General features: G+C 41.9%; 1 protein-coding gene across 4 annotated transcripts in view; it reads right to left on the bottom strand.

The window, feature by feature from the left end:
• TSGA10 (testis specific 10) overlaps positions 1–19,625 on the bottom strand; it is a 76,536-nt gene extending 56,911 nt beyond the window's left edge. The window contains exons 1-8 of one of the 4 annotated variants that reach the window (XM_074965183.1): positions 18,795–18,899; positions 13,749–13,868; positions 9,764–9,979; positions 6,708–6,773; positions 2,723–2,929; positions 1,985–2,140; positions 1,032–1,205; positions 805–882 (exon numbers count right to left, since the gene is read on the bottom strand). In XM_074965183.1, coding sequence (XP_074821284.1) covers positions 805–882; positions 1,032–1,205; positions 1,985–2,140; positions 2,723–2,929; positions 6,708–6,773; positions 9,764–9,979; positions 13,749–13,868; positions 18,795–18,851 — 1,074 coding nt within the window. In that variant the 5' untranslated portion in view covers positions 18,852–18,899. Of the gene's footprint in view, positions 1–804; positions 883–1,031; positions 1,206–1,984; positions 2,141–2,722; positions 2,930–6,707; positions 6,774–9,763; positions 9,980–13,748; positions 13,869–18,794; positions 18,900–19,298 lie in introns of those variants that run through there. The other 3 variants (XM_074965156.1, XM_074965174.1, XM_074965164.1) reach the window with 3 other exon arrangements.
• Between the last annotated feature and the right edge of the window lie 1,597 nt (positions 19,626–21,222).

Below are 21,222 nucleotides of genomic sequence, written 5' to 3'. Positions count from 1 at the left end.
AGAAAAAAAAAACCTATAAAAATTCTCCACCTTCTTCTCTCTCCTAGTTTACTGATTCACTAAGTTACTCTGATCAATGGTCAAACCATTTGAGAGCAAATCAATAGGACTCCTGTACATTCAGCAACCTTCCCAACATCAAAATGACAAGACCCAAATATTGAAGTACCAATCTCCATATTTATCAGGTGAGTTGCAGAAAGAAAGGGTGTCCATTAACCAAGGGGATTCCCAAGAGAATGCAGAGTACAGAACAACTATTTAAACTTGTAAATCAGGGCTTAAATTCTCAACAATTATTTCCCGGAGCCCCCTCCCCCACCAATAGGGCTCCTACGGGTCTGAAGCCCCAAGCCACAACGCTTTTGCGGGTTTGAAAATATTTACCAGGGCTCTGCTCCAGAGGGCTCTGGATGAATTTAAGCCCTGCTTGTAAGTAAATGTTCAGTTAATTGGTATATTAGAATCTCACTTTCAGAGCAGTACAAGCTTCCATTACATTCTTCAATGTGGATGCACTCCAGATTTTACTTCAAACACTATAATCTCTGAAACAATATATTTAATATGTACATTTCCTTTATTAATGTTTTTCTTTTATAAATTAAGGGCTCAATCCAGCAAACACTTTACTCATCTGATCAAATCAACTTAAATGGGACTATTCCGACATGTACAGTTACTCACATGTGCCTTTAGAAAAGCAGGCCCTAAAACTATACCCACAGATCTTTAGCCACAAATGTCATCATCTTTATGACATTAATAACAATTCTATAGGTAAACAAGACATATTTTCCTTACATCTTGAACTGTTGATTCCAGCTCTTCTATTCTCTGTTCCAGGTGAGCCTTCTCATTAAATGCAGTCTCCTGGGCAATCTGTTTCAAACAACAAAAAATGCATACAAAACGTTACTTTTAAAGTTCATTGCTTACATTTAGTTTAACCACATATTTATTAGAATGGATACCACATTACAATCTTAACTATACATTAATGCTATAACAAGCTGGGATAAAAATCAAACCTTTAACCTCTCCCTGAGGCTATCTCGTTCTGTGGTCATCCTTCGGAAGTCAGAAAGAGCTGTATCCCTTTCTGTCTCCACACGCCTTAAGATAGCCTGGGCTGTCACAGTCGTTTTAGGAGTTTTGGGGGATTTGATAACATCTCGGCGAAGCCGGGATATTTCTTCCTGTGCCTGTTATTGTTAAACACATGTGAAATGTGAAACAGATACTTTAATGCATTATGGACTACATATTTTACAAATAAGGCTAGTAAAAAAATTCCCATCAAAACTTTAACAGAAAATTGGATTTTTCACTGAATGTTTTTGCAAAAAAAAGTCTGCTTTCTGCAGAAAATTGAGATTTTTTTCATTGAAAAACTAAGCACCTGAACATTCCGATGATGCATCACCTACTCTCATCAAGAAAGACTATGGTGCATCATGGGAGATATAGTCTGACCAGGAAACTTGGCCTATAGAAGAGAATAGAAGCATGAGGCACCAAAACTACAACTCCCATAAAATGCTGCAGTGGCATGTCCAAATCAAACTATTTACATTATTGGCAGAAATATTTTAATTTTGGATTTTTCAAAAAGTCAACATTTTCAAAAAAAATTCTGACCAACTTTAATCACAAGACATGTGACTAGTGATATAAGTGCACCTCAGCAACATTGTGGGTAATGAGGTCAAAGTCTGAATGCAATGACTCATGTATGTATTCTTCGATTCAGGAAAGCAGCCCTATGCAGGGCAGCATTTATGAATGAGCTTAAATTGAAGACAAGGGGACTTAAACACCTGCCTAAGTGCCATCCCAAAAAGGGATAAACTTCAATCACAGAATCTTCCAGGGTAGATGAGACCTGAATTTCTAATGCAAGAACAAGACTAAAATATTTTCTTCCTTTAAAGTGTTGCAAATATTTTTCCACTGTCTTTCACACTCCCGTGAATACAATTACCCGATCATAAAGAATGATGATTTTGTCTCTCTCAGCTGTTAGAACCTTGATGTTACCCTGAATTTCTGCCATGTGGCGCTCATATTTTTCCAGCATTGACTTCAGTTCTTCACGTTCTCTGAATATTTTCATAACTTCTGGATCTGAACTCATTCCCTTAAAGAATGTCAAAAAAGTTCAATGATGAGAAACAAATTTGTACACATTTCCTAGTACTTTAGGTTTTGAAACTACTACTATACACACACACAAAGAAGAAAGCCCAGCACTGTACAGATTGAACACAGTCAAAACTAGATGCATATGCATTTTATCAATATTATATACTACATAAAAACATTAAATGGAGATTGGAAATCTCTTTCATATGCAAAAATTCAGTCTCTTATCAATCTGTCTCAGTATTCTCTACTCACTTTATATCATGGAACTAAAGGGTTTGATTCACCTTGTTTTGAGTTACTAATTGCCTAACTATTACAAAACTATTTTTATTAAACACCTTAGGAAGTATTTAAATGTAATCACAGTAAGCCTTAAGACATGTTTAAGGAGGTGTAAATCTAGAACCCTTAAGGCAGTGCTTAGCTATGTGTGAATTGCCTGAGCTTGCCATCCATTTTCATAACTAATAGATTATCTTATTACTGAACATGGATTTGGAGCCAAGTCCTGTGTTAGGGATTTCAGTACAAAATAAATGCATGACTACTATACTATAATATATTCCAAGCTTACCTGCATAGGCGAAGAATGTTTTGAAATGCTGCTACGAGTGGGGCTGTGCTTAGGACTTGAAGATGTGGATGTGTTTCGAAACATCTTCCTCAAATTCTCAGCTTCACTTTTATAATAATCTCTGTCCTCCTCCAATGTCTTGATAAAGGTATCAAGTCTTGAAGGAGACTTCCCTAGTGTTTTTTCAGATTCTGTTTCTAAAATAACCTTTTAAGTGCCAAAATGAAAAATGTGTTCATTGAAATATAAGATTTTAAAATGTAATGCACTTATATTTCAACACAAAGTGGATAAACACTCTTCAAATATTAAAGTGAAGTAACTGCTTGCGGATATTTGCACTTTCACATTTTGAAACACTTTCTCCAAGTACGAGTATGTAATTCTACACAGTTGATCTAACAGGCTGTTCAGTTATTTAGTTTCTTCCATCTTTTCTCTTACCTACTTTTCTTTTTACAAGAGTTCTCCTTGAAACTTTTAGCATCTTAAATATAACAAAGATTGTGTACTTAGATGGCAACTTGAGAAGGCTTCCTGCTTAAAAGGTAATCCTGAGCTAAATAAATGCCAAGACAAAATGGGGAAGTGATGATTAATCCTTGATACATTACCACCAAGTTAAGAGGAAGCACCATTAAACTACTGACTTATATAGCAGTGTCTAATTATTATATTATAACTAGGGCTGTCGAGTTATTAAAAAAATTAATTGCAATTAATCACGCGATTAAAAAAATTAATCACGATTAAACAATAATACCATTTATTTAAATATTTTGGATGTTTTCTACATTTTCATATATTTTGATTTCATTTGCAACACATAATACAAAGTGTACAGTGCTCACTTTATATTTATTTCTGATTACAAATATTTGCACTGTAAAAAACAAAAGAAAGTATTTTTCAATTCACCTAATACAAGTACTGTAGTGCAATCTCTTTATCATTAAAGTTGAACTTACAAATGTAGAATTATGTACAAAAAATAGCTGCATTCACAAATAAAACAATGTAAAACTTTAGAGCCTACAAGTCCACTCAGTCCTATATCTTGTTCAGCCAATCGCTCAGACAAACAAGTTTGTTTACATTTGCAGGAGATAATGCTGCCCGCTTCTTGTTCACAATGTCACCTGAAAATGAGAACAGGCATTCACATGGCTCTGTTGTAGCTGGCGTCACAAGATATTTACATGCCAGATGTGCTAAAGATTCATATGTTCCTTCATGCTTCAATCATCATTCCAGAGGACATGCATCCATGCTGATGACAGGTTCTGCTCGATAACAATCCAAAGCAGTGCAGACTGATGCATGTTCATTTTGATCCTCTGAGTCAGATGCCACCAGCAGAAGGTTGATTTTCTTTTTTGGTAGTTTGGGTTCTGTAGTTTCCTCATTGGAGTGTTGATCTTTTAAGACTTCTGAAAGCATGCTCCACACCTCATCCCTCTCAAATTTTGGAAGGCACTTCTTAAAACTTGGGTCGGTTAGAAATCTCACATTGGCACCTTCTTTGCGTTTCGTCAAATCTGTAGTGAAAGTGTTCTTAAAACGAACATGTGCTGAGTCATCATCCAATACTATTACAACATGAAATATATGGCAGAATGTGGGTAAAACAGAGGCAGAGACACAGTTCTCCTCCAAGGAGTTCAGTCACAAATTTAATTAGCACATTTTTTTAAACAAGCGTCATCAGCATGGAAGCATGTCCTCTGGAATGGTAGCCAAAATATGAAGGGGCATACAAATGTTTAGCATATCTGGCATGTAAATACCTTGCAACGCCAGCTACAAAAGTCCCATGTAAACACCTGTTCTCACTTTCTAGTGACATTGTAAATAAAGAGTGGGCATCATGATCTCCCGTAAATGTAAACAAACTTGTTTGCCTTAGCGATTGGCTAAACAATAAGTAGGACTGAGCGGACTTGTAGGCTCTAAAGTTTTGCATTGTTTTGGTTTTGAGTGCAGTTATGTAACAAACAAACAAAATTGACATTTGTAAGTTGCACTTTCAGGACAAAGAGATTGTACTACAGTACTTGTACAAGGTGAATTGAAAAATACTATTTCTTTTGTTTATCATTTTTACAGAGCAAATATTTGTAATTAAAAATATAATATAAAGTGATCAGTGTTCACTGTGTATTCTATGTTGTAATAGAAATAAATATATTTTAAAATGTAGAAAAACATCCAAAAATATTTAATAAATGTCACTTGGTACTCTATTGTTTAACAGTGCGATTAAAACTGCGATTAATCACAATTAATTTTTTAAATTAATCACGCATGTTAACTGCAATTAATCAACAACCCTAATTATTACTACTACTAGGAAAAACATGAGGCTATCCTGTCTGGTGTGGGTAATGGATGGTGAATTTTGAGGATGGTAGTAAACTGGAGTGTAGGTAACTATGTTAATTAAAGGTCATCTGCAAAGAAAAAAAACGGTGTGGGTTTTTTATTTTTGTTTTTTTATGATGCATAAAGAAGATCTACCCATATTTTTCTGCTTGTTTTTTTACTTTAAAAATGCCAGGAATGTTAAGTAACATCTTCCACATCTTCCCTAGTATTGAGGGGGAACTGTTCGGAGGTCTCAGATGTGGATTGTGGGAGTTGGGTGGGAGTGTCAAGCCTTTATTTGAGCAGGCAGAGGTGCTGAGTCTTTAACAATATCTTTTCTCCCAAGTATTTCTAATGAATTTAATTTAAATAGATGTTAAACTGAATAAGAATCACTTTCTCTTTCACTCAAGTTTGACCCTATTAGAGTCCTAATAGGTTTATATTACATCAAGTTCGCCAGTCATCCACAGAATCTTTCAGGAAAAACAGGATAGACAAAACCTGATTTTCTAATGGAAAAGAAACAAAGCAAGGAAGAAAGCCTGAAAGGTTTTTTTAAAATATTCACTTATTGCTGTTGGATGATAAACCAAATGTTTAGTTTTACAAGTCACCTTTAAAAATTGTTGAACACTCATGAAATATGATCTGTATACCATTTCTGTGTTTTGGCTGAGAAAAATCCCATTTCAATATGAGTTAATTTTATCACACAGGTAGATACATGTGCTATAAATACGTGTCTCCATTTGGTACAACAACAAAAAAAGGCTATTTTGCTTGGCAACATTTAATGACAAGATCACGGGAAAATGTTTCATGGGGCCCAATTCTCCAGGGCTCTTAATTCCCACCATTCCTACTCAGAGGATCAGAGCCACTAAGGCCCTAATCTGGCAATGAGATCTGCAGAGGGGTCCTTCCACAGGGAGCTCATTAAAGGATTGGGGTCTAAGAAGCAAGTGTAATTACTAAAAGTCTTATACTGTAAACATGGAAATTTGTGAAAAAGCTTAATACTGTGTATGGTAAGAGGTCTATATGATCTCGATAAATTCAAAAAAATACTTCCCAGTTAAATGAAGGAGTCTATTAATTATACTAATTTAATCTGGAAGCAAATAATATACATCCATTTTGTTACCCAGAAGTTTTTCTTGCTGATAAATTGTTTATTAGACTTTTATACACGTTTGTGTATATTTCCAAATGTCATTGTTCAGTGTTACGGTTATGAACATTTGGGGAAGATAGAATATTAAAATAAATATTTAAAGGATAAAATACTGGCTGTGTGTATTTCACATATATGCAGAATTCTGTTTTAGGAGTATTCAGAGCAGTCAATCATTTTGGATTTTGTAGAAAAGTTAATGAGACTCCCAAAAACAAAAAAATTCAAAGTGAGTTGAAAGATAAAGGATATATTACAGTCTATTTAAAGAACGAGAATTACCAATATATACCAAAACGGAAATATTCTCCATAATCTTTCTATTTTATTGAACCAGTAAAAACCAAAAGAAAATTAAATGTACGTATATTAATTGCTCTTTGAAAGTAATAACCTACATAAATGCATAGCTGCAAAAATACTAAGAATACATATTTAACTTACAGATCTAAGTATTTTGATTGTGTGCTCCAACTTTCTAATATTGTTTTGCTGGCATCTAATTTGAGTCTAGAATAAAAAGTAATAAAAATTACATTTCTTTATTTACAGGTAGTAAACTGAAAATACAGCATTTTTGGCCCCATTTTCTTATTCCTTTGAAGCATCTAATTGGAACTCTCTTCCAGGTTGGTTGGACTGGAGACACGCTATTTAAGAAGATGAACCTTTAAAGAATTAACTAGAACACAAATGTGCAGTCAATTAGTATTTTGCTTGCATAAACTGTACAGGATCAGGACAAAGAAGGAGCAGTGTCCGTCTGGGTGAGCAAAAAGAAAGTGCAGATCCCCTTTTACCAGATCTGCATTTTCAATAAACTTCTGGAAATCGGACCAGTTTGAGTATTCCAAAGGACTAAGAAGATAAGCATGTAGTTACGTTAATCACATATACATAGCTCTACTTACCTTCCCTCTGAATAGTGCTAATACAATCACACTAAATGTACTATCCATGCACAAAGTGTGATTTTTCATCACGCTGTGAAATCAAAAGCAATTTTCACTTGAATACTCAAAAGCACTTTTCAACTACAACTATTACAACTTTCATCCCTCAACCATTTTGGCACAGGAGTGACCATATAAAAAAAAATAGCAAGGATGTATTCTACTTTCTTCCTCCCAGTACCCACCATAAAATGTTCATTCCAGCCATTTTAAATGGCAATATTCCAGTCATTACTGCCCTAATCTTACAATCAGTTCCACACAGGCAGATTCTTCAGTGCACAGCACTGAACCCAACAGGACTTCTTACAAGCACAAGGGCCTGCTCACATGGTTACGATGCACAATTGGGGCCTTCATGGATTTTCTGGTTCTAAAATAAATTATAAAATCTGAGGCTCTGGATGTCTTCTCTCATGTGAGATATTCTTCTTCTCCCACCAGATGGGCCCAAAATTTAGTTAAATATTTGGGACTACTTCATCTAATCTGAAGCACTTAGAGGAGAGGAAAGTGATCAGGAACAGTCAGCATGGATTCACCAAGGGAAAGTCATGCCTGACTAATCTAATTGCCTTCTATGACGAGATAACTGGCTCTGTTGATGAAGGGAAAGCAGTGGACGTGTTGTTCCTTGACTTTAGCAAAGCTTTTGACACGGTCTCCCACAGTATTCTTGCCAGCAAGTTAAAGAAGTATGGGCTGGATGAATGGACTATAAGGTGGATAGAAAGTTGGCTAGATTGTCGGGCTCAACGGGTAGTGATCAATGGCTCCATGTCTAGTTGGCAGCCGGTATCAAGTGGAGTGCCCCAGGGGTCAGTCCCGGGGCCGGTTTTGTTCAATATCTTCATAAATGATCTGGAGGATGGTGTGGATTGCACCCTCAGCAAGTTTGCAGATGACACTGAACTGGGAGGAGTGGTAGATACGCTGGAGGGTAGGGATAGGATACAGAGGGACCTAGACAAATTGGAGGATTGGGCCAAAAGAAATCTGATGAGGTTCAACAAGGACAAGTGCAGAGTCCTGCACTTAGGACGGAAGAACCCCATGCACCACTACAGATTAGGGACCGAATGGCTCGGCAGCAGTTCTGCAGAAAAGGACCTAGGGGTTACAGTGAACGAGAAGTTGGATATGAGTCAACAGGGTGCCCTTGTTGCCAAGAAGGCCAACGGCATTTTGGGCTGTATAAGTAGGGGCATTGCCAGCAGATCGAGGGACGTGATCATTCCCCTCTATTCGACATTGGTGAGGCCTCATCTGGAGTACTGTGTCCTGTTTTGGGCCCCACACTACAAGAAGGATGTGGAAAAATTGGAAAAAGTGTCCAGCGGAGGGCAACGAAAATGATTAGGGGACTGGAACACATGAGTTATGAGGAGAGGCTGAGGGAACTGGGGATGTTTAGTCTTCAGAAGAGAAGAATGAGGCGGGATTTGATAGCTGCTTTCAACTACCTGAAAGGGGGTTCCAAAGAGGATGGCTCTAGACTGTTCTCAGTGGTAGCAGATGACAGAACAAGGAGTAATGGTCTCAAGTTGCAGAGGGGGAGATTTAGGTTGGATATTAGGAAAAACTTTTTCACTATGAGGGTGGTGAAACACTGGAATGCGTTACCTAGGGAGGTGGTGGAATCTCCTTCCCTAGAAGTTTTTAAGGTCAGGCTTGACAAAGCCCCGGCTGGGATGATTTAGTAGGGGATTGGTCCTGCTTTGAGCAGGGGGTTGGACTAGATGACCTCCTGAGGTCCCTTCCAACCCTGATATTCTATGATAATTTACTACAAAAACTCATTCTCTAAATATTCACCCTAGGATAGATCTTCAGCTTGTGTATGTTGTCATAGCTCCACTTATTTCAGTTGATCTATGATAATTTACATCATCTGAGGATCTGGTCCTCTTTAATAAATTCAACACTGGAACACTAGTGTTATCTCTCTCACTTTCATATATACAGTGAACTGAAATGGTACTCTTTCCTCATCTGCTGAATAAATTCAAGATACAAGATCTCAAAAGGTTCAGTCATATACTTGAATAATTTATTTAGGGTCAGGGAAGGGTTCTCGTATTGCTCTGGAACAAATTAAGTTTTTTATTTTGAGCTCAGAGAAGCCAGTTTTTCATATTTCAGGCTCTATAGCAGCACTTCCCACATGTATTATATTGGCTACACAGTCTTAACAGATATAGTGGTACTTCCACAAATCATGAGATGTGTGGCAGCCTCCTCTTGACCTCTCTTCCCCAAATTAAACGTAACTCCTTGTCCTCAGACATTCAGTTTAACCCATTACACTAGGAGCCCTTTTCAAGACTTATCAGGTTGAAATGTTCCAATCTTCATTACCCATTACTCCCTCTTTCCTTTATTCATTTTTAACTTTTAAAACGAGTAAGATTTTAAATTTAAAAATAAACAAAAATAATTTACCTTCAGACAGAGACCATGGCTATAAAGTTTCATCCCAAAAGGTTAAATTTTATAAAACTTACTGGCTCCCCCTATAATATACGTATTCTGTTTAGCATTTAATACCTTTGCTTCCTCAAGCTCCTGATCAGCAGTATCCAAGACTAATTCTTTTTCTTTTTCCAGCTGTTCAGCTAATTTGTCAACTACAGCAAGTTCTTTACACAGATACTCATTCTTATTGGTCAAACTATCCACCTGACTCTCCACCACCTGCTTATTATCAAGCAGTTCCGTAACATGTTGCTCTAAATCATGGTTTTTCTTCTTCAGATCGTCAATCTACTAGGACCAGGAAGAACAAAGACATTTTACTTTTCTTAATCTTAAAAGATATAAACTGGAGGCATTTCACAGCAGAAATATTTATTTACACTAAACTGAGTGCAAAGACAGACAGTGACAAGCCCAAAATTTTCATTAATTTACACTAGTAGCATTTTGTAGAGATGTAAATGACTATCCAAGGTGAAAGGCAGTGAAGAAACAGGCTCCTAATTTCCACCCTAAAATGAAGCTATCTGCTTCTGTTTATTTCTCTTATCCATACTAGTTGTTCTCCTTTGATCAGCAGCTCCACAGCTTCTTTGGCTGACCTCTCCATGTGATGTGTACATCATTTGTTGGTCTCTCAGTGTGATAAGTAACCCCCCAGTGTTCCCTTGACCACCCTCACAAACTGAGCTGCTACAGTAGCATTTCTCTGATAGCGCTGGGAGAAGAAATGGCTCTCAAGCTCTGCCTGAATATCAATTAGTCTTGCCCACCAAGACTTTGCAAGTATCTTTTCCACCACCTGCAAGTGGGGTCTATGTACTTCATGTGTGGAAAAAGCCAGCAGGGATGTACTAGGTTCATTATTGGTGAAGATTGTTAATATCCCCCTAAAGGGGAAGAGGACAGGGTACCTGATGTTCTTAAGGAAACTGCTTAAGAAACAACAACATGTCAATGATCTTGTCACCTATCAACCTGCTCTGACCCGCTCACTTTTGGAGAAGGTCCCTAAGAAAGTTGTGGCAGACACCCAGGCAATCTCGAGTCCTCAGATTTCAGAGATCTCAGTCAATCAGGCTTTAGACCTGGTATGATACAAAAACTGCACTGGTGAATGATTTCATAGTAATTGATAAGGATTAAGTGTCCATGCTGATATTATTGGATCTGTCAGCTGCAAACAACACCAATTACCACAACATTTTATTGGTATATCTGCAGTCATGAATAGTAGTCAACAGACCTGCCCTTGAATCATTCTTATCAGGGAGGTCCCTAAGAGTGGTTTGGGACAAAAGTTTGTCCCTTCTGTCAAAACTGGGATTTTTACCGGGGCTAATTTTGTCACCCCTGTTGTTCAACTCATATACTATATTAACAGAGTTAATATGGAAATATGAGTTGCAACAACTGATGAGAATCAGCTTCATATTTCCCCCACAACTGATCCAGTTGGTGCAGTGGAATGAATAACCCAATGCAGTTATGAACTTGGAGAATGGATAAAGGTAAAGTGGTTGAGTGTTAAAACAGACAAAACCGAAGTAATGTCAGCAAGGGGGATATCTGCACACTTGGTTGAGGGAATACATTATTTTTTTTAAATGTCTTTCAAGTTTTAACATGACCAACATTTAAAATTACAAAAATAACAAAGGTGAAGCCAACAGCTGCTCGCCTTCATACCTGAAATAACTAACCACAGTAAAAAAATTTCCCTTACCCCACACAAACAACCTATATCATCTCCTCTATCCCCAAAACCCAGGCTAAATAGACAGGCCTTGAAGCATGCTCAAAAGGTCACCATATTCGGGCTGTTTTGGGCCACAAAGGAAAGAAGTGTTCTCCAAAGCTGAGGGCCCTGCTGGCATCTCCCTCTCCTTTATATTAACAGGATTCTAATCTGAGCAACTGTGAGAAGGTGAAAGAGGCAGTTTCTCAAGTACACAGGATCCAAACCATTTAGGGTTTTTCAGATAAAAAGTAACACCTTAAATTCTACCCAAAAATCAAAAGGCAGATAGCACAGATCACGGAGCACACACGTTACATGCTCCTACCAAAATTCTGCACTCTGCACCAGCTTCATTTTCCAGGTTGACTGAGGTATCATATTATTACAAATTACATATGATTCAAATTAGCAATCTTGGAATCATATTAGCACCTTGGCTGTTTCTGGAAGATAGAATAGCACTTGTAATAAAAAAAATAGTTCTTTCACCTGTGCCTGCTAGAAGAGAGTAACCTTTCTAGTGCTGACCTTGCTACCATCAGCCACTAGACTATTATAATTCACTAAAAATGTGCTGCCCCTGCCCTGAGCACTGCTCTGCACTGCCATTGGCTGGGAACCATGACCAATGGGAGCTGGGGGGCACTGCCTGTGGGTGAGAGCAGCCATGTGGAGCCTCCTGCCCCCCCCCCCAGGAGCCGGACCTGCTCCTGGCAGCTTTTGGGGCACAGCACAGCCAGGATAGGCAGGGAGCCTGCCTTAGCCCCGCTGCACTGCTGACGGAGATAAGCCTGCACCCCAACCCCAAGCCCCAACCTCCTGCCCCAGCCCTGAGCCCCCCCAAACCCAGAGCCCCCTCCTGCACCCCAAACCCCTCATCCCTGGCCCCACCCCAGAGCCCACACCCCCAGTCCAGCGCCCATACCCCCTCCTGCACCCCAACTGCCTGCCTCAACCCGCAGCCCCCTCCCGCACTCCAAATCCCTCAGCCTCACCCCCCAGCCTGGAGCCCCCTCCTGCACCCCAAACCCCTCATTCCTGGCCCCACCCCAGAGCCCACACCCCCAGCCCAGAGCCTGTACCCCTCCACACACTCAAACTCCCTGCCCCAGCCCAGAGCCCCCTCCCACACCCTGAACTCCTCATTTCTGACTTCACCCTAGAGCCCACACCCCCAGTTAGAGCCCTCAACCCCTCCCGCACCCCAACTCCCTGCCCCAACCCAGTGAAAGTGAGGGGGGAGCGAGCCACCGAGGGAGGGGGAAATGTAGTGAGTGGGGGGCCGGCCTCGGGGAAGGAGCCGGGCTAGGATGTTCGGTTTTGTGCGATTAGAAAGTTGGCAACCCTACATCTGAGCTGGAGCTTTCTCATAAATAAGATTTCAAAGTAGTAGCCGTGTTAGTCTGTATTCGCAAAAAGAAAAGGAGTACTTGTGGCACCTCAGAGACTAACAAAATAAATTTGTTAGTCTCTAAGGTGCCACGAGTACTCCTTTTCTTTTCTCATAAATAAGGAACTCCTGGAAGCGTATCCTCGACTCTAGAATTAGTGTCCCATCTCGATAACCAGACCATGAATTTGTTAGCATCCAGACATGCTACAAAACCCCTCGTTTCTCATAAGCACTTAAGTAGAAGGGCTGAACACTGAGGATGGTTTAGGATGTCTTTAGTTTTTGTGGGAGAGCATATTAACTGGAAAATGTGTAATGATAAATTAATGACTAACTCTGTGCATTAAATTTGGGGAAGTGCCTGCAACTCTACAGACAAAAAAAATATTATGTCAATCTAAATGCAACATTGGTAACTACTTCACTACTAATGATTTCAGCTGAAACATTTAGATATTTGGGACTGTGAACAAGTCTTGGGTGGATAACCATAATTTCCTCCTAATCTGGCCATTACTCCTGGGAAGATTCCCTTCTCTCCCAACAACAGAGAGAAGGAGGAATGACAGTAGTTGACCTCAAATGAATATACACAAGTCACTAACTGAACTATGATGTTTTTTGTTTTGTGAAGTTCCATCAATATTTAAGGATGTTAAGTCACATTTACATAACGTCATCACATACTGACAAAATGCTATAATGTAAATGATGCAACATAGTCAGGATATCACGCCATAACTGATTTGGTTCTGCAACTCTACTCGGTAAGAAAAGGCTTCCCAGCTCTACAGACTGTGACACTGATTTAAATAACAGATGTTATTGCTAAGTTATCATTTCATTATATAAAATTATCAGAATTCCTGTTCCTTACAAACTGTCACCAAAGCAAAAAACAAAAAGTAGAAAAACAAAACAACCTTTAAATTCAGTTTATGGATGACTTTGTCTTTGTTCTTAGGCTTTCCTTCCAATTTAAAAGGTTTCTCACTGTCAGACGGTGGATCCCGTATATCAAAATGGTCTTCTCTTCTTGTTACCTTTTGGAGGAATGGAAAACAGCATAAGTAGTACTTCTGTGGAATGAATTTCTGCATGCAGTCATGAAGTGTGACCTTTGAAAATGGGAGAAGACATACTCCTGAAGATATTTCATAACAATATTTCCCCTTAAGGTACCTAACACTGCACACTGAGAGAACATCCTGAGATAACACTATTCATGAATGCACCAGAGCAGCTAAAGATAAATTTTGCCCATTTCATTTTTAAAAACAAACAAAAGGGTTTAGGTTAGTCTGGTAGTTTAGTGGAATTGTTCTACAATCCCATGCAAGACACCTAGATTTCATTACTGGTCTCTCGCTCCACTGGTTGGGGAGAGTGAGGGGAAAGGGAGCTAGCAGTAAAGCATATAGATTTTCCGTTCCTTTGACAAGTTTAAAAAGCAAGAGTGGGGAGGATCTTGTTTTAACTGAGTCTGACATTGGCATCAATTTCATTATTAATAATATTATCTACCATCTTTTACAAGTATAACAAAATATCAAACAAAAAACAAATATAAAAAAAATCTCAACAGACAAAACCCAAAAATACATTCAACAAAGTGGAAAATATTTTTTTTAAAAGAAAACAAATGTATACCACCAGGGCCCCACACTACAAAGGCCTGATATTTTGATGTGGAAAACTAGTAGCACAGAAGCAATAAGACTCAAATCTGAAGCTTAGAGTAAATTGCAATAAGAAGAATAAACAAAATCTTAAAAATGAGTGAGTGTAAATATACAAAAAACCTTATATTTAACTTAATTCTACAGGTTAGGTTTAGGCAGTGTAATGGCCCGAATAAAGCAGTAATAGAAAAATAATAAACATAATGAAAACAAGCTTCATATTTCTGAACAGACTGTATACCAAAAAGAAAAAGTACGAAACCTGGCAAGAAAGCCATTACAACAGTTAAGCCAAGAAATAACTGAATCATACATCAATGATTTAGTAACAAAGACAAAAAATTACAAATATTAAATTCTATACATTTTATTTATTGGCTTAATATGTAAAACATAAGAGTTAGAATTAAACCCCAAAACTGTAGAAATGGGAGTCAGGGCTTGATCCAACACCCATTGAAGTCAACTGGAATATTTCCACTGTCTTCAGTAGGCACTGGATCAGGCCCTTAATGCAGAAAATAAAACAACTCAGTTTGGAAGCAAAAAAGTTTTGTTAGCATTTTTATTTTGTCCATATTAAGCAATAAAAAGCAGCTAGTTGCTGTCCTAAAAAAATAAAGAAACTAAGTTAAGTATAGTTTGCATATAAATGATACTTAAAAGAATCAGACTAAAGGGGGAAAAAAGCAGTGGACCCAAAATAGAACCTTGCACTGACAATTCATAGGAGAGAAACAAATTCCTGCTGTAAAACCAGAAGACTGATTACAAAGGTAAAACTCCAATTACGTGCATACACTTATGTTGTATATCAAATATATATCCTGATCCTGCAAACACTTCCACAAGTGTGTAACTTTACACATGTGAGCAGTCCCATTGACTTCAATGTGCATAAGTGTTTGCAGGACTGTGCCCTCCTACATAACTGACGTACAATGCTCCTATCAGTTGTGTCAAATATGATAGCAAAAAAATAAAGAGAAGCCAGCTGGAGACACCCCATGGGGGAAAGGGTATAACACACAAGCAAAGTGAACAGTGTGATGGCAGAAGACATCATATTAGTTTTACAATTGTTTTTAAGAGGGGTTCCTTCTGAAGGGATAAGCTAAATGGAAAGCAAAGGGAAGGGAATGGAGGTGAGGGGGATGGGGCAGGGAAGAAACAGGTAACAGGAGTAGACCTGAAGAGACTGTGAGAAAGAGGTTTGGCACAAACAGCCAGTTAAAACAGGACAGAGAAGGTCCTGTCAAAAAAACTGTAGAAAGTTATCTAAAAATCCGAAGGTCCCTGCTTCTGCAGCTGCTCGTACCAGCTGGAGTAGTCCTGGAACAGCCACTGGATCTAGCCTTGAAAAAAATCAAAACTGTCTTGTCTATTTAGATTGTAAACTCTTCAGGGCAGAGACAGTCACAGTGAGGCCCCATTCTTAATTGGCCTTAAAGCACTACCACAAAAAACAAGATTAATAGTAATTGATGATTAATAATAAATCCAAGAATCTCAAAACAGATGACGAACAATTTGAGGCAGTAGTGGATATATTATTACAATCTTATAAAAGAACAAACTTGGTAGAATAATCATCTCTGCAGAATCATACTGAAAATGATCAGGAAAGTTATTGTCATAAAGAGATGGCAAAAATTGACCACAAGTTCTACCCCTGGGGGAATACGGCACGTGCACGGAATTCATGTCCTCTGCAGATTTCTTTGCTTCCCTGCAGAAAAATGACTTTCTGACAGGGAAGCTGCAAGAGCAGTCACACACCACTTCCTAGCAGTGCAGGTACAATGTTTCAGGCACCCAGAGCAGCCAGTGGAGAGGTAAATCACTGCAGGGCTGGGGACACCCCAGCCTGTGGCTCCTACCCTGAGCTGGGATCAGCTGCTAATCCCGGCTGGGCTGGAGACAGGAGAGGATGGGACTGCCTTTTCCACTGCAAGGAGTGGCTGGGGCTGTGTCAGACCCACCCCACAGAAACCTCCCCCAGCTGCAGGAAGCTCAGTATCCTCCCCTGCTACCTGCCCCCATCACTCCTCAGCTGTGGGGGGATGGATTACTGTATGGGGAGCTGCTCCCCCATCCACCCAACCCCTGTGCAGCTGGACCTCTCAGACCCAGACACCCCTGCCAAGCCTCACCTGGTACATCCAGAACCCCCCTAGTCCTCCATACCCGAACCCCACCCCACAGAACCTCAATCCCTGCACCCAGACCTCCTCCCTCTGGAACCCCACCCCTGCACCCAGACCACCCCCACTGAGCTCCCTGCACTGAAACCCCCACCCTGATGCCCTACCCCTGCAACGCCCTGAGCCCCCACATCCAGACCTTCCCGCCACTGACTGCCAACGAGCTGCACCCAGACCTCCACTCCACCAAGTCCCATTCCCCCAGCACCCAGACCCACCCCCTGCCCGGCTGAGATCCTCACTCCCAGACCCCTCCGCTGAGCCCCAACAACCTTCACCTGGAAGCCCCTGCAGAGTCCCATTGCCCCTGCACCTGGAACCCCCACGAGCCTCTGTGCATCCAGATCCCCCCACACCTAGACCCCCCCCACTGAGCTGCCTGCACCCAGATTTTCCCACACAGAACCCTCTTACCCCACACCTGGATCCCCCACACTAAGCCCCTCCACACTTGGATCCTGCCTGGTTGAGCCTGCCTGCCCCACACCTGGTGCAGAGGGGAATGGCCCCAAGGTGTTTCTGGGGCAAGCCCAGCCTTGTGCTGTGTCAGGGTCGGGTGCAGCCTCACTGCTGAGTCCATGTCCTGGGGGTGAGGGGGCTGCAAGGTAATCTCCCACCTTCATGCAGCCAGTGACCTGTGCTCCCCACTGCCATGCTGGAACCTCTGCATTTATTTATTAATAAAACTTGCAGAATTTTGTAGAATTTTAAAATATTGTGCACAGAATTTTTAATTTTTTGGCACAGAATTTTTGGTGTAGAATGCCTTCAGGAGTAATGTTCAAACAGTTTTTAGACAAACTGAAAGAAAAAAATAGGACAAATACTAGTAATTAAGGGTCTGATCCTGCTCTCATTAAATTTAATATGAGTTTTCCCAGAGATTTCAAAGAAACAGGATTGGGCCAGAAATATGGGTGGGACAAATTGGTTCAGTTAAAAAAAAAGTGGTCATGCTATGGAAGGAAACCAAAGGAAATACTGTAGATCAAAGACAAAATGCAACCTTATCTCCTAGTAATGGGCACATAAAAAAATTAAAATCAGCTAACTGAATGTAAAATAATAGTATTTTATCACAGATTACAATGAAAGATATTAAATGCAAAATACTGCATGAGGGTTAGAGTCTGTTCCTATGAAAATCAACAGAAAATTCATTGGATACAGCCCTGAAAAAAAGGAAAACTAGCCTTGCTAATTTTGTTTTAAACTTAAAAGTATCTTTGAAAACTAACAGATAAAAGAGCTGGAATATATATGCCTTTACCTATTTTTTATAAGTCTACTATATCAGATCTATTTGACTTAAATAAAAAAATAGAAGTGAAGCTCTGATAGCTCCTCACTGTGGGAAACCCGCTACCCACTGTATTTAGAATGTATCCGAATACCTTTCCGCAGAACCTTTCAGAATTATCTTTGCCTGGGCAGTGGCGGGTGCTTGTGGGGGAGATGGGTGGAAGAAGTTAACCAGTACATAAAATAAAGTGTTTCCATCCTGATAGTTTTAATGGTGGGCAAGCAGCTTTTGTGCCTGGGCCAGGAGATTCTGATATTCTGCAAGACTGGTGCAGATTTGATAATGGCTTCTTTTTTCTTTTCTTTTTTTTTTTAAGTAAACTACACTATCTGCACAGAAGTGGGCTGTAGACGCCATACAGCTAGATTAGGCGTTTCTAAAAATAAAGGAAGCTGCACAGGAGCTAAGGGCACTAATCGCCTCAAACAAAGCCCAACGTCTCTCCATGCCCCCTGCCCGCCAGCCCGAGTCAAGCCGTCACCATGGTGATAGCGGGGCTAGCCCACGGCACGGGTCCCCAGCCCACGCTCAGCGCCCTGCGCTCCGACCGCCCCGGCCGCTCTCGTGTCACCCGCAGTCGGGGAACCCGCGCCTCGCGCCGGGTCTTACTGGGGGGTGGCGGGGCGAAGGGTCTTCCCAGCGCAGGCTGCGCGAGCCCAACCCCAGGCCTCACGCCCCCACGCCCCACCCCCGGCAGGGCAGGAGGGGTCCCCGGCTCCCACCAGACAGGGCCGCCCCCCGCCGCCCCAGCTGCCCCGGACGGGGGTGGGGGGTCTGTACCTGCGGGGCACACGCCGCTTTCCTCCTCCTGCGCCCCGGGGACTTTCCGGCGCTCATGGCGGCGGCGGCGGCTGCCCCGGCTCTGGCCGGGCTCCGCCGCCGCCCCCTTGCACTTACCCGCCGCGGCGCCCGCTTCTCCCGCTCCAGCCCCGCAGCCCAATCAGAGACCCCGGCCCCGGCTCCTCCTGCCGGGCAGGGCGGCCTCGCCCCGCAGCCACCCCGGCCGCGCGGGGAGGAGGTATCTCCGGCCGGTCACCCGCAGCTCGCTGCCCCCGGGCTCCGCCCAGCCACCCCTCCGAGCCTCCTGCGCCCCTCTCGTTACCTGCTGCATTAACCCCCTCGCTCCCCTGCGCGCCTCTCCCGCCCCGTCCGGAGCCGCGCGCTCCATCCCCCCTCCATCCCCCCCAACCGCCGCTCGCGCGCGCGCGCGCACACAGCGGGCGGTGAAGCGCGTGCCCGTCGCGTGCCCTCCTGCCCCCCACCCCCCAGCCCACCTTCCCTTACCTGTCTCCGCGCGCGCACCGGCAGCGCGGAGCAGCCTAGGAGCCGCGCTACCGGGCGTCAATTGATAACCCCCCTTTCCGGAGGCAGGGAGCTCGCTGCAGCCCGTTAATGGCCGGGGCGGCCAGGTTTACCGACCCACCGGGCTCGGAGCGAGCGCAGCCGGCTGCAGTGTTAAATCATGTGCCAAAAGCCCAACCTGAAAGCCACACACACAATTGCAGCTGCCGGCTTGGGGCAGCAGTGACTTGCCGAGGCAGTTTCCACCACAGCATTAATCCCCTTCTCGCTGCGCCCAGCCCAGCAGCTGCGCGGCTGTAGACTCGCTCTCACAGACTGAGACGCGTTTTCTGTTTTAAGGACAACTCCTAAATGCTGTGAAATCCACAGGCGTGCTCATATTTTGTACTTGAAATTTGCTGTCAATAGATGGTTAGTGGTCCAGATGTGGGGTCATTTGAGCAAGGGGCTCCTGAGATTCAGCCCTCACCCCAAAAAACCTCCAGCGTGTTACAAAATCAACAGACCGTTACAGCGTTTTCTTAATGCACATCTGGGCTCAGATTATGGCTTGGTTGTCCCGCAACTGATCTCAGTCTCTTGACATTTATCTCAGCTAGGGCATGGTACCCACTGGCACTGGCCACTGTTGGAATACAGGATACTGGGCTAGATGGACCGTTGGTCTGACCCAGCATGGCCATTCCTCTGTTCTTATATCTGCAGGCAGCTTGTGTTAGTAATTTAATAGCTCAAGGGGACATCCTGTGGTCCTTGAACCTGAGCTATCCCCATGCTAGAAATCTGAGAATGATCTCTACGCACGTTGCTATTATCTGCCTTTGATGAGTTATTTGTTTGTTTGTTTTTTACTTTTGGAAAATGTGCTCTGCTGATTGTGCAGCTCAGTTAGAAGGGGTTGTAACTCTTTTCTGAAAAATAGGTTTCAGAGTAGCAGCCCTGTTAGTCTGTATTCGCAAAAAGAAAAGGAGTACTTGTGGCACTTTAGAGAGGAACAAATTTATTTGAGCATAAGCTTTTGTGAGCTACAAGTCACTTCATCGGATGCATTCAGTGGAATGAAGTGAGCTGTAGCTCATGAAAGCTTATGCTCAAATAAATTTGTTAGTCTCTAAGGTGCCTCAAGTACTCCTTTTCTTTTTCTGAAAAATAATAAATTATGTGTCTTATATGCAGATTCTTACAACTTTTGGTGCAGAGATAAGGAATGGGGCAGGGAGATCAGAGCAGTGGAGGGTGTGTGTGTGAGAGAGACAATGCATGGGAGCATTGACATTAGGAGAGTAAAGGGGAGGGGATTAGGGGGCAGAGGAGTTGGGGGGAATAGGAGAAGGGGATGGGACTGCAATGTGGAGGGGATAAATTGAGATGGGAATGAGGACATAAGGGTAGGCAGTAAGAGAACTGAGGGGTTTAGGGGTGAGGGGCCTGTCAACCCCACATTCTCCTCTCCCATATTTGTAGCAGGATCAGAGGGACTGTAATGCTTTCTCAAGATGCCCAGGACTGTGAGTCACCTTGGTAGCACTGGCCTCCAGCAAGAGGGAATCTTTCTTGTGGTAGCTGGGTGTCAGCTCCCTGACATTGCCTTCAGCGGCTCAAGCACTGTCCTTTGGGCTCTGCCAGACCTTCCCTCACCTTGAGGAAGCTGTAGATATACCCCAGCCCAAGAACTTCCTCTAAAAGTGTCTCCTGCTGTCTCCAGCCCCTGTCACTGAACCCTCACAAAAATTACCAGGTTTTCTGTCCCCAAAGGGAACAGTGTACACTTGTTTGATTCAGCTGAGGACTCAAACTTTGCTTAATACCACAGCACTGAGATGTATTTATAATAAAAACAAGAATAAGTTTATTAACAAAGAACAGATATTCAAAGATTCAAATGAGTAGTGAGTAAGAATATTGG

Source organism: Natator depressus, chromosome 1 (assembly GCF_965152275.1).
Source record: "Natator depressus isolate rNatDep1 chromosome 1, rNatDep2.hap1, whole genome shotgun sequence".
In the NCBI taxonomy this organism is placed as follows: Eukaryota; Metazoa; Chordata; order Testudines; family Cheloniidae; genus Natator; species Natator depressus.
The sequence above is the reverse complement of the archived record's forward strand: the minus strand, read 5'-3'. Positions and strand labels throughout refer to the sequence as shown.